This window comes from Rhinoderma darwinii, chromosome 2 (assembly GCF_050947455.1).
Source record: "Rhinoderma darwinii isolate aRhiDar2 chromosome 2, aRhiDar2.hap1, whole genome shotgun sequence".
Taxonomy (NCBI): domain Eukaryota; kingdom Metazoa; phylum Chordata; class Amphibia; order Anura; family Rhinodermatidae; genus Rhinoderma; species Rhinoderma darwinii.
Window position 1 is genome coordinate 460,490,257 of NC_134688.1, and position 18,228 is coordinate 460,508,484.

Genomic DNA, 18,228 nt, shown 5'->3' on the forward strand with positions numbered 1-18,228 from the left:
ATTCTTTGCTCGGCAAAGGATATAATTTATATCTGGACAACTTTTACAACAGTGTCCCATTACTAAAAGTTCTCTCGTCCAGATCCACATTAGCGTGCGGAACAATCTGCAATAATTAGAAGGGCCTCCCCAAAACATTGCTGGGTTAGACACTAAAATTAGTAGAGAGCAGAGCTGTCTGCAGCGACGATCTGCTCCTCCTGAAGTATAAGGATAAAAGGGACATCCTTATACTGACCAGCATTCATGACAGCAGAGGCAGCCTTGTCCCTGTACGCGGATCCACCACCCAAGTTCCCAAACCATATTGTGTACAGGAGTACAACAAATATAGGGGTGGCGTTGGCCTCTCTGACCAGGTCATAAAACCATACAGCGCCATGCGCAAGACCAGAGTATGGTATAAGAAGCTGTCTGTGCATCTTACACAGATGGCTTATACAACGCCTTTGTCCTCTGCAGATATGCCGGCAGTGGGGATACGTTCCTGCAATTTCAGGAATAAGTCATCAAGGCCCTGATATTTGCTGACAAGGTAGGAGAGGGCAGTTCATCCGGTTCTTCCGTCAGCAGGATAATTCCCGGCCAGCCTTTCCCCACAGAAATCCCCCCCACTGAAAAAAAACAGAAGACCCTAAAAAAAATGTCAGGTGTGCGCCAAGCGAGGCATTCGTAAGGACACCACATACCAAAGTGAGACGTGTCCCACAAATCCCGGCCTGTGCATGAAACAATGTTTCAAAATATATCATATGTCATTGGATTTTTAATTTTATTTATTCTTCATCCATCTTTTCTGTCACCTTATTGGCCATGACAATTTTTTTATTTTTTTTTACTGACCAGCCTCATTGCTCATTTAAAATTTGTAAAAAAAAAAACAAAACTCAAAATTCTCACTTTTACAAGAACCCGAGGGAGCGTCTGTCTCACCTAGATTGCAAAACTGGGTGAGAAGAATAAATCCAGATGAGATTGATTGTCTTAGCAAATATTTTTTGCTGAGACCTTTGATTTACTTTTTGGGCTGGATTTTATGGAATGATGGGTAGGTTGGTAGTGGGACCTGCCATTCCCTCTCCCTCCATTGGGGTTTTTCAGGTAGTCCTCAGTCACTGCACAAATTAAAAGTACTTACTATACCCCTAGATGAATACCTAGAGGAGTGTCAATTCACAAATATATATATATATTTTTTTGCTATACCTCTAGATGAATATATTGAAGAGTCTTACTTTACAATCTAAAATTTCTCACTATACCTCTAGATTAATTCTTTTAGGGGTTTAGTTTCCAAAATGGGGTCACTTTTCTGAGGTTTCTAATATTTTGACACCCCAAAGTCTCTGTTTTCATGAGACAGGGCAGTAAATACCAGCATAGTAGGCCTCAAATGTTCCTTGGTGCTCTTTATGTTCTGAGCCCTTCCAAATAATGAAACAGCAGTTTATGACCACATATGGGGTATTGTTGTACTCGGGAGAAACTGCTCTATAAATGTTGTGGTGCTTTTTCTCTTTTAGTTCTTGTGGAAGTGAAAAAAAAATTAGCTAAACCTACATTGTATTGAAAAAAATGTAGATTTGAATTTTCACGGCCAAAATGCTCACTATACCCTTAGATAAGTTCCTTGTGTTTTAGTTGAAAAAAATAAAATTTTTTATTTTCATGGCCCAATTCTAATACAATCGATAAAACACCTGGGGTCAAAATGCTCACTACACCTAGATGAATCTTTTGAGGTGTGTCGTTTCCAAAATGGGGCTGTTCTCTTTTTCTTTTAGTACCACAAGACCTCTTCTAACCTGACATGGTGCCTAAAATATAATCTAATAAAAAGAAGGCCCCAAAATCCACTAGGTGCACCTTTGCTTCTAATGCCGGTGTTTCAGTCCATTATCACACTAGAAAAAGGCAGAATCTGGGCAATAAATATTGAGTTGTGTTTCTCTGGTAAAACCTTCTGTGTTATAGAAAAAAAAATGGATTAAAAATGAATTTCTACAAAAAAGATGAAATTTATAAATTTCACCTCTACTTTTCTTTAACTCTTGTGAAACGCCTAAAGGTTTAAGAAACTTTATAAATGCTGTTTTGAATACGTTGAGGGTTGCAATTTTTAAAATGAGGTGATTTATGGGGGTTTATATGGGCCCCTCAAAGCCACTTCAGAACTGAACTGCCCCCTGTAAAAATAGCCTTTTGAAATTTTCTTAAAAATGTGAGAAATTTCTGCTAAAGTTCTAAGCCTTGTAATGTCCTAGAAAAATAAAAGTGTGTTCAAATAACGATGTCAATCTAAAGTAGACATATGGGAAATATTAATTAGTAACTATTTTGTGTGGTATAACTGCCTGTCTTACAAGTAGATACATGAAAATGTATAAAAATGCTAATTCTTGCAATTTTTTGCGAAATTTTGGTGTTTACAATTAAATACTGAATGTATCAACCAAATTTTACCACTAACATAAAGTCCAATGTGTCACGAGAAAACAATTTCAGAATCGCTAGGATTGGGGAAAGCATTCCAAAGTTATTACCAGATAAAGTGACACGTCATTTGGTCCAAAAGTGGCTGCGACGGGAAGGGGTTAACTTGACTTATTACAAGAAGATACGACGAAACCCTGTGTTGGGCTAACTTGGCGTGCCTTGATTTTATATGGTGTTTTAAAAAGTTCTATTTGTTCGTAGCAATAAACTTTTTTTTTTATCACAATTTACTGGCAGTACTACCCTATGTGTCACCTTTCTTGTAGTTGGCTCATATTAACATCAAAAAGAGCCCAGGACGGTTGTAGTACTACTGTTTTAGGCCATGTTCAGACGTGACGGAATTGCTGTTGAATTCCGCTGCGGACAGTCCACAGTGGAATTCTGCAGCAGACATTTTTCACATTTGTTTCTATACATTTTTAGGCAAGTACGTTCAGACGTTGCGGAAAATAACGTGCGGACCATAGGCTGCGGTGCAGAATTTTCCCTCCGCAGCATGCACTGACTGTTGCGGAGAAAAAGCAGAATTTCACTGCGTATTTCAGCCTTTGCAATGCAAAAACTGAAATCTGTGGTAAGTCCGCTGAGATATCTGCAACGTCTGAATTACCTGTCAAATATGCAAATGTTGCTGCACATTCGTTGCGTAATTGCCCCGAATCTGCACCAACATTTGCAGCGGAAAAACTCCGCCACGTGTGAACGTGGCCTTAGAGGAGGATATCACCTGGATCACTGGACTGAATTAGTGGAATTAAGAGTTTTTGGTACAAACTCTTAACTTAGCCTGCTCCGACCTTTTTTCTGGCATTAAGTGTGCGTGACACAATTGTACACATATATAATGCTCACAACTTGTATTCTGGTTTTATCCTGTATACAAAGCAGCTGTATCTTGCGCTGACACCTGAATCTGTCAGGTCAGCGGGACTGACGGGTTCAGTGACAGCGGGTCCTGACAAGCAGCATCAAGCGATTATCGATCATATCTAAGTTCATAACTTAGATGTGATCAATGACAGGTGAATCCTGCGTGTCAGGACCCGCTGTCACTGAACCCGTTAGTCCCGTTGACCAGACGGGAGCAGGATTCAGTTTTTTTGTTTTTTTTTAGGTGTAAAGAGCAAAATTCGCAACATGTGCTTTTAAGTAATAAGTTATCACACAGTAGCAAGTTATCAGAGACAAGATAAGGATTGCTACTTCTGTATCTTTATTTTTATTTTTTTGCGAGATGAGTGGTAGATTTTTTAATTGAGATTTTGCAATACATATAAATTAGTGTTTCATTTATATTAGCTCATACTATGGGAGAAATGCAGGAAAAAAACTATTCTCCATTATATTCTTTTATTTCATTTTTCGATCTGTGTTGTATAGGAAAAGAAATACGGCTGTTATTTACTGTTTTGTGATGTTTTTTCAATAAAATTTATTTAAAAATATTGTCATTTTTTGGTGGCATTATTTTTTGAAACATGAACTTAATAATTGTAAAAATGTTTTAGTGCCACTAGGAAACCTTTACTTTAGATTTTTTTTAGCTGTAATGTCCTGCTATCTCTCTCTCTCTCTTTCTCTGTATATATATATATATATGTATATACTGTATATCTCTATATGCCAGTACGTTATATCTATGAATTCTTATACTGTTGGGTCTTATTCAGATGAACGTCTGTGACGGCCGTTAAAACAACGGCCGTCACACGGTCGCGTGTATTTCAATGGGGTCGTTCAGACGGCCGTTGTTTCAACGGACCGTGTGAAGGGTCTGTTAAAAAACAGAACATGTCCTATTTTGTTCCATTTTCACGGATCCTTACATAGACTCAAGACCGAGTTTCCCCGAGTTCGTCTGAATAAGGATTCGGGCATGAAAAATCCCCTCATTTGTATTGGTGCAGCTTGTGGTCAGTACTAGTGTTTCTGCTTCCCATGCACAAGGTCCTGAGTGTAATCCCAGCAGAGACGAGGTACAAAGAGAGTCTGAAAAATAAATACATATAGAGAGGAAACCCCTGAGCACCATCACAGAGCCGGGAGGACCCGATCCCAATATCCCGTGTGAGACGTAAGACAGATACATAGCTAGACTTTCCTTCACCCGGGGCAATGGTTTAGTTTGCTGCCCCCACACTTCTATCTAAATATCCTGACCAAAGCAAAGTGACTTGTTTGCACCTCCTGGCACCCAGCACTCGGGAAGAACATGCCCTGGTAGCCCTCCCCTTAGCTACACCCCTGCGTAAGAATAAAGCAATGTCCCGTATAAGTGAAATTACATAGAAGATAAACGCAGACCAGAAAGCAGCGGGTCCTCCCTCCTGCCAAATTACCGGGTGCTACCGCCAGCCCTGATTGGACGTTTTGGAGTGCAAAAGATTTAAGTGAAAATGGAGAGATTGGGTAGAACGGTGTGTCAGCAGCATCACAATTACAATATATTCAGCTGTAAACCTGACAACACTAAGGATATCAATGACGTCATCTCTACAATCTTCCTGTTTCCTAATAAAGAAGTAATGGTGTGGGAGACGCCATGGCGATCAGGGTCTGGCACCCGACATGCCCGGCACGCCAAACAGAGAATTACATTTGTAATTACGTACATTACGAATGTAATACAGTCTGCCAGAGTTGCTGTGTGTTAGCGGCTCTCTGGCCTGGCTCTTAGAGGTGGGTGCTGAGAGGGGTGACCCGCCTCTATGACGTCCATATGCCCTAATAACACATATAAAAAGGGGTTATCTTCATGAGACAACCCCTTTAACCCTTTCTTTCCCCTCATTTTTTTTAAACCCTTTTTTAAGTAGTCAAATCTCAATACCCATATCCCTGCTCCACCCCTTGTCATCCCACTTTACTCCGCTATACCTCCCAACATTTTAATCTCCATTTGGGGAACATTTAGGCCCTGCCTCCGATCCACCCAGGAATGCCCACAAAACATACCAATAATACGGGACTGTCGGGCGGTATTCTTACACTACATGGTCGTCTTTCTATGTGCAGCGCAGCAGAATATATTGTTTGGTAGAAAGGAGAAAACAAGTAGTAAAAAAGTAAATCTTTATATATACATTTTTTATGAAAATAAAGTTTTATGTATAAAATATTATATACAAATAAATATAATAAATCTTCAGCAGCGTAACTATAATGGATGCAGAGGTTGTGGTCGCACCAGGGCCCTGGAGCTTGAGGGGCCCAAATGTTCTCTGCCCCATATGAGGAGACCAGTGCTATAAATGCCTCATGATAGTTTGGGGTCATGTTACTGGTTTTACATTGGGGTCCAGGAGCCTCAGGTTACGTCTCTGTAAAGCTGTGCTGGAGTTCAGACGAAGGGCCCTAACACTGTAATACAGCCTAGGGCCCCATTTTCTCAGGGTCTGGCTCCTTTTCTTCCTTGCTGGGTGATGTTTCCTCCAGGTCGTCCCTCAGGATTATCCAGTCCTCCTTTAGGCTCTCCCTGAATTTTATTTTTAGAACCTGAGAAGAGAAAGAAGAACAGGACACGTCATATCCATTCCTATTCCCTGAGATTCCACGAAATATAACAGTCTCTGGAGAGGGGAGGACTGAGCGGACAACAGAAGAGAGAGGGTCCGACAGCTGAGAGCGCCACAGTCCCCTCCTCCGCCAAATGTGTAAGAAATAAGGAGGGAGCAGTGTGAATATGTAGAATAGATCTGATCTCATATACTGACCTGGAAATCCCGATACAGCAGGATTTGACTTATACAGGAGCTGAATAACACCAGCCATTCCAGGATTGTTAGGGACGTTTTTGCAGACTGAAAAAAAGGGAAAGAAAATACATTTGACATTGTCTTTTCTGTTCTTCTTACCCTTCCACGTAGTGATAAATTATTACTGGGACCGGGGTCCCCGGGATTGTATATATTATATTCTATACAGCCGCTTCTTAGTTGTATCTGTGTCTGGAAAAGCAGAGTAACAACCTATATGTCCGCCATGACAGCGCTAATAGTTGTCATCCAGGTTCTACATCATCATGAATAGCAGTGATACGTCCTCCGCTTCCATATTACTGCAGAACTCAGCAGATCACCCAAAACGTCAAGAAAACTGGCGTCACCCCCCTGTTAAGGGGGGTTTTCATGGCAGTCATATTGTTGACACCCGGCTTTCCCAGAATAAGATATATATAAGAAATGGCTTTATAGAACTATGAAGAACTTGATCCTGAATGGTAAAACACACATACCTGTATACAGTGATCGCTGGTACAGAGGGCATACATAGCCATTTTACATGCCAACTCTGCAAGGAGGATGTATATAGGAAAATAACCGCACACCTGTAAGATGGACTTTATATGTGTCACATGTAAGTGGATAATCTAAGCTGTAAGGAGCGCGGCAGACGATGATGTAATGACATAGAGGAGGGGTCCTGCCACTAAACAGCCACTGAGGCATGAGCCACAAAGCCCCTCATTATACCTCAGTGCTGTTTATAGTCCCTTCTGTGATGCATAAGCTGAAATATAATAACTATTTCTTCCACATAATGGCGGCTCCATTAGAAGTTAGCAGGAGAGGTAGGGGTTAATATTATGGGTCACTTTATGGAGACAGAACTTCCCCAATGCCCACTTGTAATGTGCCCAGAAAAAGAATATTCAATATGTCCCTTTATTTGCTTCAGCTGTGGGTGCTGGTGGTCATGTCCCCAGGAGAAGCCCAGGGTTGGCAGCGCTGGTGACGTCATCTCTACTCATCACCCACATTGGTGTTATCTGTAGTGATGATGACGGGGCACAGGAATAAGGAGATCTATCATTACAATAAAGATGCTGCTCGCTATAAATGATAACGTGGTGACTTGGAAAGGATACTGCTCAGGAAGGCCAGAAACATCAGTACAGACAGGGCAGCTTTCGTACAGCGTACACAGCGGACGTTCCTGGATGCCGTGTACAGAGGTCCTGCCAGGCAGATACTGTAGAGTCCGGTACATAACATTGCTGCAAAGCCAATATAATTTCTCACACAGGATTCCTAGAAGGAAACACACAGAATATATTACACGTCCCATCATGGATTACATGTCATCATACAGCGCACATGTCTCCCATATTATTAGATTATCCTGGACACCTTCCATTGTCAGGTTATACACAGTCCCTGCAGTGCTCCTTGGTCAGGGGTCATAGATGAGCAGCTGAGGGTCCGGCACCCTGAGGGGCCCTTACTCCACAGTGTAGGATCCTGGTTAACACTATATACACCAACCTGTAAATATATGGCTATCAAGTTCCCCACACAGGCCGTCCATCCGAGCGCCAGCAGCAGTTTCCGGAAGATGACGCCACAGATTTGTCTCTCAGCCGCTCTGATCTCTATGAGTCTGTACATTACGTACATGATGGCGACTTCTGAAATACAGAACAAGACATCAGCCCATAGATGTTACATGTACTACACACAATAATGATATGTTATATAAATGTGAAGATAAAAACATGTTCACGGGTCGTATCACCCAATAACTGGGCAGATTCGCCATTCCGGAGTCTGGGAAAGTTGGGTAACAACCTCTGTTGGAGCTGTCATAGCGGCCATGTTGGTTGTTACTCATCTTTCCCAGAGACGGATATAGGACTTATATTGAGCTCTATCCCAGATATAAATATAAGGCACTTACTTAGTAGGTTAGAGACGGTGGTCACTATCATCAGCACTATGGACTCTGGGATCTTCGCTCCAGTGTCGCTGAGAAGAGATAAAATCCATATGTAACATTAGTAGAGCTCCGTGCAGGTGACTAGAGCTCTCAGTAACACAAGTGACTTCACTGCCGGAGTTCTAGCAATTCCTCCATGTTACTAAGTGACCAAGAAATGAATCTTAATTTGGCCACTGCTGGAATAAGTGCTGGATACATTATAGCGAAGCTCTGGTTATTCCATCATGATTCCCTAATATCAGGTTATTATCAGAATTGACCCTTTATGAGCTGGAATCACTTTCTACATCACTGTCCCCAGGCCGATATCCCAGTCAGTGCTGTCAAATCATAAAAAGTGACGACTCAAGTCATGGAGAAGCTGGTACTGGACGGCAGCAGTGGTTATGTAGCCGGGGTCTCACTTTACCTCCCATATGGCACAGCTTCTCTCTGATCTGGCTGCCAACCAACTGCCCAGTCAGACCCCCACCAATCAGAATGTGATGGCATATCCTAGTCATATACGATAACCTAATATGATGGGGATATCCCTTTCATATGAAATACAGTATGTTAATTTTTTTTTCTTCTGAGTTCCTTACATTAAACCCATTCCCATGAATTCCCTGGAGTTATATACAAAAGGGTCTAAAATAAAGTTTTTCTAATCTAGAACCTCATGACCCAGAATTCTTGTTACTATTAACATTCCGTCATTATTAAGTGTCTCTACATTGTCTATAAAGAGTCTCTTACCTGATGCTCATCAATGGTGTCTCATAATGACCTTCAGCCATAGTCATGGTGTAAGTGGTAATAATACCGATGAAGGTCCAAGCTGCCCAGAGACATGGCAGAACAGCCAAGCCTGGGCTCAACATATTGGTGATATATATGTAGTTCAGAAAAGCAGTATATAAATATTTGTCGCTTACAAACGCAGTAGCCTTCTCCTCCTTCTATCCGAAATCAGAGAAATTGATCAGTTTTCCTTTTACCTGTCCTTTGATAGGCATCCAGCTGATGATGTCACAACCCAGCTGATGATGTCACAATGACAGAACCCAGCTGATGATGTCACAATGGGGTCTTGACGTTAACCAGAGCTGGAAAAACTGTTAGATCAGAAATAAAGTTATCTTGTAGAAGTCAATTATAAATATCATATAAATTGTTATTAATGTATTACGGCCAACCGTGTTTTCCCCGTTTTCCTATTCCAGGAGCCGCTGTAGATTACAGATACAAATGCAGCGTTGCTTCATGGTCACATCATAGGCGTTATAATATAATATAATATAATATAATGTATTCATTTTACCACTTACTATTACTCAGGAGGGGGATAACTCTATAGAACAATGCACTTTGTGGTGGCGTTTTGGTGGTGTTTTTAATCATTTTTTAATAATCTATGTAGATCCGGCAGAGCAGTGTGGGTCGGAGGCATGCTGGGATTTATCACAGTTTTCTATCACAGATTTTCTGCTGTTTTTTCATTATTGGCATAAACACGGAAAAACTCAAGTTTAATATTCGCCCGCACAGGGATGGCAAAACTTTTTAATAGATTGTGCCCAAATAGGCGACCATCTATCCGGGAAATCTCCTAGAATGCCAAGACCGGCATGAGTAATATAGTGTAATATGCCACAAAATCCACATTTATGGAGCCTGCACACGGAGCGTATTACATGCAGATTTGAGCCGCATATGTACAGACTGAAAAGCAAACGGTATCAGCAAAGTAGATTGGACCCTAAAAAAATGCAGATTTTGCTGCGGAATGACCGTGTAATTGCGGTGAAAACATAAATATCTTTCAGCATGTTTAACTGTGCAATGACCTTTGCATATTTTCTGCCTTTTTTTTACTATGGATTTGGATTTGTGTTGCTGATTTCAGTGCGGAATTTAAAATAACAAATTTCAATATATACAACAAAGCACACTTCCTTTTAACCCCTTAAGGACCAGAGTTTTTATTTTTATTTTACCTCTTTGCTTCGCGGCGGTCAGAACATTTTCATTTTTTGTTTGATGTAATTTATGTAGGATTCGTTTTTGGTACATATATATTAGTTTAAATGATATAAATTATAATTTTGGTAAAAATACTTAAAAAAAATCACTTTCACTGCAGATTTTCTTTTTTACAGCATGCGCTGATCATCATACATGATGCTATAAATGTAGTGTGCAGCTTGTTATGGTTGTGACAATATCAAATATGTATATATTATTTTATATTTTGGGACTTATGTTTAATAAAGTTCATTTATTGTAAAAAAAAAAATTCAATTGTGTGTGGTTTTCTTTACTGTTTTTTTAATTTGAATTATTTTTTTAATTAATTAATTTTCAAGCCCAGTTGCCTCCAGACCATGACTACTGGTGGCCAATTTCATGAGCAGTTCTGCAAACTACATAATAATCTCCTTCTTGATGGACGATACAGGGAGGCAGAATCATGTGGAGTCCTGGCCGATTCATGATGACAGCACTTTGCAGTTTTGCGGGAAGACAGCTGAGCGGAAGATTTGTTGAAAAAAAATCATCAATGGAAATTAGCGTTCCAGCCATCCCACAGAAAAGCCTCTTGTACACACGAACCTGGACCAAAACTCTTCACATGACTCCTGTGCTCCTTGTAGACACTGAACCGCTTAGGGAAAGTGTCAGGGACTGCGAGGGTTAAATATAGGAGTGAACGCATTCAAATAATGCCCAGGACCAGGATTGGTGTATAAGGGGTAAGAGGGGTATGGTAAAGGTGATATAAGTGTGGGTCTTGGGGCAGAACACCCTCTTACCTTCAAGCTGCAGCGCGAGGAACACCCGCCCTCCCTCCCCTTGTGGTTGTGGTTTTCGGTTTTTAAGGTTTCTGAGGTTATGTTCTTGTTCTGGCGTTTTTCTGGTTTCTTTTGTAGATGTCGCAGCTGGCGGAAATTACGGCTATGAAGGCGGATTTAGGACCCTACATTCCTGATGGAGTACAGGGAGCATCGGCATTTCAGGAAAAGGATGAAGGAGAAAAAGATGTCTTCATGCCGATTTGTATAGAATTAATAAAGCTGTGGCCACTTCCACATTTCCACAAAGAAGGTGTTGGTGTTTTTATTATAAATGAAGTGATGGTGTAAGGTCCTGGGCAGGCAAGGTTGGTAATGGGTCCTTGCAGTCTACCACACACACAATGCCGGGTTTACCAGGCATGCTGAAGCCAGACAGTCCCAACTCCTTCCACCATTCTAATATATATTTCCTTTTCTGCTTATTGTATATATGGTGACTGTAAATCCACAATCTAGTAAAGATGGCGTCTTCGGATGTTGCTTCTTCTTGCTGCTTATCTGTAGGAGTCACTGTGTTCAGGTAGCTGTCTGTGGGGGCTAAGATAGCAGAAAGTGGCAGGGACGGAAATGGGGCCACGGCGGAGACGAAACTGACAGGGGCTCTGTGGTGGGGCGCGGGAAGGCAGGTGGGCAGAGGATCTGTGGGAGGTCAGGGGGAGATAGTAGGAGTGCAGGGGGGGCAACATAAAAAAAGTCACTCACCAATATACAGTTCTTGCTGCTGATTCTGTGTCCTGCAGGCCCTTATATCCTCCATGCCTGGATGAAGTGTCCACCTTCTCCTCATACATTGCATTTACATCACCTGCGTAGACACCAGACCAGATGATAAAATTAATACAGGCCAAAGGCCAGATCCTCAAATTAATTCAGACCCCTGAACTAATTTAGACCCCTGACCACACCCCTACAATTTTCAGCCTCCTGACCTGACCCCAATATTATTTCATACCAGACTCCATTATTATTTTAGACCCCTAAATTAATTCAAGCCCCAACCAGACCCTTAAATTCATTCAGACTCCCAACTAATCTTCATTGTTTAGACCCCGGATCAAACCCCTAAATTAATTTACACCCCAGAACACCCCCCCCCCCAAGAATTCATACCCCTATGTACTTACCACTCCCGGGTCTTCTTATTACCACTTCTGGTCGGGCGCCTCTTCTCCTTTGGGCGTCTTCGCTTCTGGCACCTGACGCTGGGACCCTGCTTCACAAATATGACACTGGCCAATATCAGGATGTTGTATTTGCCGCCACCGGTAACAACATGGCACTGTACAGCGTCATTCTTGTGAAGAAGGGCCCCAGCATTATTTACTTTGGAGAGGGGAATGGATCCTGCAATATTAGGGGGATCATTCCTTTCTCCAAATTAACTGCTGGGGATCATTTTATTTTAGTGCATTTAGGGAACTTTTACTTTTAATCTTTATTTTATCTACCTATAATGTCCTGTCATCTATCTATCTATCTATCTATCTATCTATCTATCTATCTATCTATCTATCTATCTATCTATCTATCTATCTATCTATCTATCTATCTATCTATCTATCTATCTATCTATCTAGTCGGCTCCAGGTTTATGTGGGCCCTTGGGTGACACAGACTTAGTAGGCCCCTTTGCGGGGAACTCACGGCAGCAGTAAAATGGCAGAAAATGTCGTCACTTTGTGCCCCCATATAGACGTTAGGCACCTTTTATGCCCTTATATAGAAGTTAGGCCCCCAGTTTGTACCCCCATAAATAGAGTGCCCTCTGTAGATAGTGCCACACTGCCCCCTCCCAGGTAGTGCCACACAGCCCCCCTCACAGGTAGTGGCACACAACCCCCTTCTTCCAAGTAATGCTACACAACACCCTCCTCCAAGGTAGTGCCACACAGCCCCCCTCTCATATAATGCCACACAGCCCCTCTTACTGGTAGTGCCACACAGCCCCCCTCTCATATAATGCCACACAGCCCCTCTTCCTCGTAGTGCCACACAGCCTCCCTCCCTGGTAGTGCCATACATCCCCCCTCTCTGGTAGTGCCACACAGACCTCCTCCATGGTAGTACCACACAGCACCTGTAAGGAGTGCATTTGGGGCTCCATCTAGGAGTGAAATCCTTAGCCAGAGAATTGCCGAGGCTCTGGCTGGGGATTCCACTTCAGGAAAAGCCTTTGACGTCACTGTCCATATATGGACAGTGTTGTCAGGGGCAACCCCAGAGCCATAATCCTGGGCAGAGCACTACTAACTCTCTGCCTGGGACTCCTGCTCTGCTCCTGATATCACTGTTCATATATGGACAGTGATATCAGGGGCTTCGCCACAGACTAAGTACCAGAGCAGAGTTGCTTCTAGCACTCTGCCTGGGACTCCTTCTCTCCTCCTAACATCACTGTCTGGGGAAGCCCCTGAGATCATACAGTGATGTCCGGGGCTTCCCCAGAGATGGAGTCCCAGACTCAGGCAGAGCCGTTTCTAGCGCTCTGCCTGGGACTCCTCCTCTTCTCCTGACATCACTATCCATCTATGGACAGTGATGTCAGGGTCAAACCCAGAGCCGGAGTCCCGGGAAGAGCGCTAGAAGCAGCTCTGCCTGAGTCTGGGACTCCGTCTCTGGGGAAGCCCCGGACATCACTGTACTTAAATTGATAGTGATGTCAGGAGAAGAGGAGGAGTCTCAGGCAGAGCGCTAGAAGCGGCTCTGCCTGAGTCTGGGACTCCGTCTCATTACTTTGCTTTGTGTCTGCTCGCCTTTTTCCGGAAATGAATGTATCGGAGTACGGACTCAATAAAAGTCTATGAGCCTGTACACCGATACATTTATTTCCGGAAAAAGCAGAACAGTAGTTTCTTAGATTGGGTCACTTTTGGAGGGTTTCCACTGTTTTGGTCCCTAAGGGGCTTTGCAAATGCGACACGGCACTCTCAGACCATTCCAGCTAAATTTGAGCTCCAAAAGTCAAATGGCGGTCCTTCCCTTCTGAGCCCTGTGTGTTTCCAAACAGCAGTTTATGACCACGTATGGGTATCACCGTACTTTTCTCCTTTATTCCTTATGAAAAGGAAAATATCTCAGCTAAAACTACATTTTATGAGAAATAATGTAGATTTTTATTTTCCCAGCCAAATTCCAATTAATTTAGCAAAAAAACCTGTGACGTTAAAATGCTCACTCTACCCCTAGATGAATTTCTTTAGGGTCTAGTTTCCAAAAACATGTATTTTTGGGGGTGATCCCTATGTTTTGGCACCACAAGACCTCTTCAAACCTGACATGGTGCGTCAAATATATTCTAATAAAAAGGAGGCCCAAAATCCACTAGGTGTTCCTTCATTTCTGAGTGCTATCTTTGAGTCCAGTAGCACCCTAGGGCCACTTGTGGGATATTTCTAAAAACGTCATAATATGGGCAATAAATAGTTTGGGAAAGCAGTTTTTAAAATGGGGTGATTTATGGGGGTTTCTAATATATTGGCCCCTCAATGACACTACAGACCTGAACTGATCTTTACAAAAATAGGTTTGGGAAATCTTCTTGAAAATGGGAGAATTTGCTGTTATAAGCCTTGTAACTTAAAAGGACATTCAAAAAATTATGCCAACATGAAGTAGATATATTGGAAAGGTTAACTAGTTACTATTTTGTGTGGTATTATTATCTACCTTAACCCCTTAACGCTCAGCGATGTACTATTCCGTCGTGCTGACCGCCCCGTTCGCGCTCAGTGACGGAATAGTACGTCCCGGGAGTAACGGTCATTTCGGCCATCTTCCCGACACATACAGGAGCTGTGAAAGCTTCTGTCTTGTATCTCCTATAGCGGGGACCGATCGCTGTGTCCCCGCTGATTAACCCCTTAAAAGCCGCGTTCAATAGCGATCGCAGCTTTTTAGGGGTTAAGCTACCATCGCCGGCCTGCTACACGATAGCGGCCGGCGATGGTGACTATGACAACCGGACACCTAACAAAGTCAGGAATCACTATGCTTGCTGTCAGTGAGTAGCTGACAGCTCTAATACACTGCACTACGCATGTAGTGCAGTGTATTAGAATAGCGATCAGGGCCTCCTGCCCTCAAGTCCCCTAGTGGATCAAAGTAATAAAGTTAAAAAAAGTTTAAAAAAAGGTGTAAAATGAAGAAAATAAAAGTTTTAAAAGTAATAAAAAGTAAAAATCCCCCTTTTTCCCTTATCAGTCCTTTATTATTAATAACAATATATAAACAAACAAATAAACGATACATAATTGGTATCGCCGCGTCCGTAACGGCCTGAACTACAAAATTATTTTGTTATTTATCCCGCACGGTGAACGCCGTAAAAGGAAATAATAATAAACCGTAGCAGAATCACAATTGTTTGGTCACTTCACCTCCCAAAATATGGAATAAAAAGAGATCAAAAAGTTGCATGTACCTAAAAATGGTGCTGATCGAAACTGCAGTTCGTTACGCAAAAAATAAGCCCTCGCACGGCTTTCTTGATGAAAAAATAAAAAAGTTATGGCTCTTAGAATAAGGTAACACAAAAAGTAAATGATTTTTTACAAAAAGTATTTTATTGTGCAAACGCCATAAGACATAAAAAAACTATAAACATCTGGTATCGCCGTCATCGTATCGCCCCGCAGAATAAAGTGAATGTCATTTATAGCGCACGGTGAACGCTGTAAAAAAAATAGAATAAAAAAACAATAGTAGAATTGCTGTTTTTTAGTCACCACGCCACTTAAAAATAGAATAAAAACTAATCAAAAAGCCGCATGCACCCCATGAAAACTACAATGGATTCCTCAAGGTGTCTAGTTTCCAAAATGGGCTCACTATTAGGGGGTTTCCACTGTTTTGGCACCACAAGACCTCTTCAAACCGGACATGGTGCCTAATAAAAAGGAGGGCTCAAAATCCACTAGGTGCTCCTTTGCTTCGGAGGCCGGTGCTTCAGTCCATTACCGCACTGGGGCCACATGTGGGATATTTCTCAAAACTGAAGAATCTCGGCAATAAGTATTAAGTTGCGTTTCTCTGGTAATACATTTTGTGTTATCGAAAAAAATTGTATAAAAAGGATTTTCTGACCAAAAAAAAAAATTAGGTAAATTTCACCTCTACTTTGCTCTAAATTCCCGTGAAACACCTAAAGGGTTCATAAACTTTCTAAATGCTGTTGTGAATACTTTGAGGGTCTAGTGTCTAAAATGGGGTGTTTGATAGGGGTTTCTAATATATAGGCCCCTCAAAGCCACTTCAGAACTGAACTGGAACCTAAAAAAAATAAAAAAATATTAGGCAATACTTCGCTTCTTACATTATACTGATAATGACCCATGGCCACCCTGAGATGACCCCAGTTTTGACCGTTTGTATAAACAGAGACCCCTATTAGACCGTTTCAGTGCCCGGTTTGCCCAGCATTCACCCCCAAGAATTGTATTTCTATTGATGAGTCCCTGGTACATTTTAAAGGGAGGCTTCAATTCCGCCAGTACCTGCCGGGTAAGAAGGCTAGGTATGACGTGAAGATGTGTAAGCTGTGCGAGAGTGCATCAGGGTATACCTACAAATTTAGGATATATGAAGGAAAGGACACCAGTATTCAGCCCCCAGAATGCCCCCCCCCCACTTACTGGGAGTTAATGCAAAAATTGTGTGTGATTTGGTGCACCCACTGCTGGACCAGGGTTACCACCTCTACCTAGATAATTTTTATACCAGCGTCCCACTCTTCAAGTGCCTCGCTTCCAGAAGTCCTGCTAGAAGAAATCTGAGAGGCCTCCCTAAGACTCTGCTTGGGCAAACAAGAAGGGGTGACTGCAGGGCACAATCTAGCAGCAACATATTGTGTGTCAAGTACAAGGACAATAGAGATGTCCTTGTATTGACAACAATACATGGCCACACCTGTACCCATGTACCAGTACGAGGTACCAGTACAGAGACCCCCCAAACCCAGATTGCATCCTGGACTACAATAGGTACATGGGAGGGGTGGACTTGTCAGATCAAGTCCCGAAGCCCTACAGCGCCATGCAGTGTGGTATAAGAAGCTGGTCGTGCACATCATACAGATGGCATTGTACAATGTGTACGTGCTACGTCGATGTGCAGGCCAGACGGGAACTTTCCTGGAATTTCAAGAGGTGGTTATTAAGAAACAAATTTTTAGGGACCAGTAATGTACTTCTGTAAACGAGGCCACACGCATCGCACCAGGGCAGCACTTTGCAGGAGACGTTCCCCAAACTGAAGGGAAAAAGTCAAAAGAGGTGCAAAGTCTGCTAAAAGAGGGGTATAAGGAAGGACACAATATATCAATGTGACACGTGTCCTGAAAAACTAAGGCTCTGTATGAAAGAGTGCTTTAAAATGTATCATACATCCCTTCATTTTTAATCTACCCCAGTTTTACTTACCCTGATGCACTCCGCACAGCTTATCTCCCTCATCTTTCCCTTCTGAGCCCTGCTGTGTGCCCAGTCAGCTGATAACACCCACATGCAGGGTATTTCCATACCCGTGAGAACCCACATTACAGTTTATGGGGTGTATGTCTCCGGTCAATATGCTCACTACACCTCTATATGAATGCCTTGAGGGTGTAGTTTTTAAAACGGGGTTACTTTTTGGGGGTTTCAACTGTACTGGTACCTCAGGGGCTTCTGCATACATGACTTCGCACCAGAAAATCCCCAGTAGGCCAAATGGTGGTCCTTTCCTTCTAAGCCCTCCCATGGGCCCAAACGGCAGTTTATCGCCACAAATGGGGTATTGCCGCACTCAGGATAAATTGGGCAACAAAATTGGGTATTTTATTTCTTGTGAAAATAAGAAATTTTGAGCTAAAACTACATATTATTGGAAAAAATAAATTTTGTTTTAATTCCCAGCCCAATTTAAATAAGTTCTGTGAAAAAACTATGGGGTGAAAATGGTCACAACACCCATAAATGAATTCCTTGAGGGGTGTAGTTTCCAAAATGGGGTCACCTGGTGGGTTTCCATTGCTTTGATACCTCTGGGGTTCTGTAAATGTGACATGGCACCCAAAAACCAATCCAGCAAAATCTGGACTCCAAAGAACAAATAGCGCTCCTTCCCTTCTGAGGCTTCACATGGGCTAAAACGGCAGTTTATCACCATAAATGGGGTATTGCTGCACTCAGGAGAAATT

The 18,228-nt window shown here is 42.3% G+C and overlaps 1 protein-coding gene across 1 annotated transcript; it reads right to left on the reverse strand.

The window, feature by feature from the left end:
* Positions 1 to 5,569: 5,569 nt before the first annotated feature.
* On the reverse strand, positions 5,570 to 9,150 carry LOC142741608 (uncharacterized). The gene is made up of 7 exons (XM_075850973.1): positions 8,956 to 9,150; positions 8,176 to 8,243; positions 7,764 to 7,906; positions 7,367 to 7,529; positions 6,734 to 6,789; positions 6,213 to 6,299; positions 5,570 to 5,994 (listed from the first exon to the last, which is right to left on the reverse strand). The coding sequence occupies exons 1-7, from the start codon at positions 9,078 to 9,080 to the stop codon at positions 5,872 to 5,874; spliced, it is 765 nt and encodes a 254-aa protein (XP_075707088.1). The 5' UTR covers positions 9,081 to 9,150; the 3' UTR covers positions 5,570 to 5,871.
* Between the last annotated feature and the right edge of the window lie 9,078 nt (positions 9,151 to 18,228).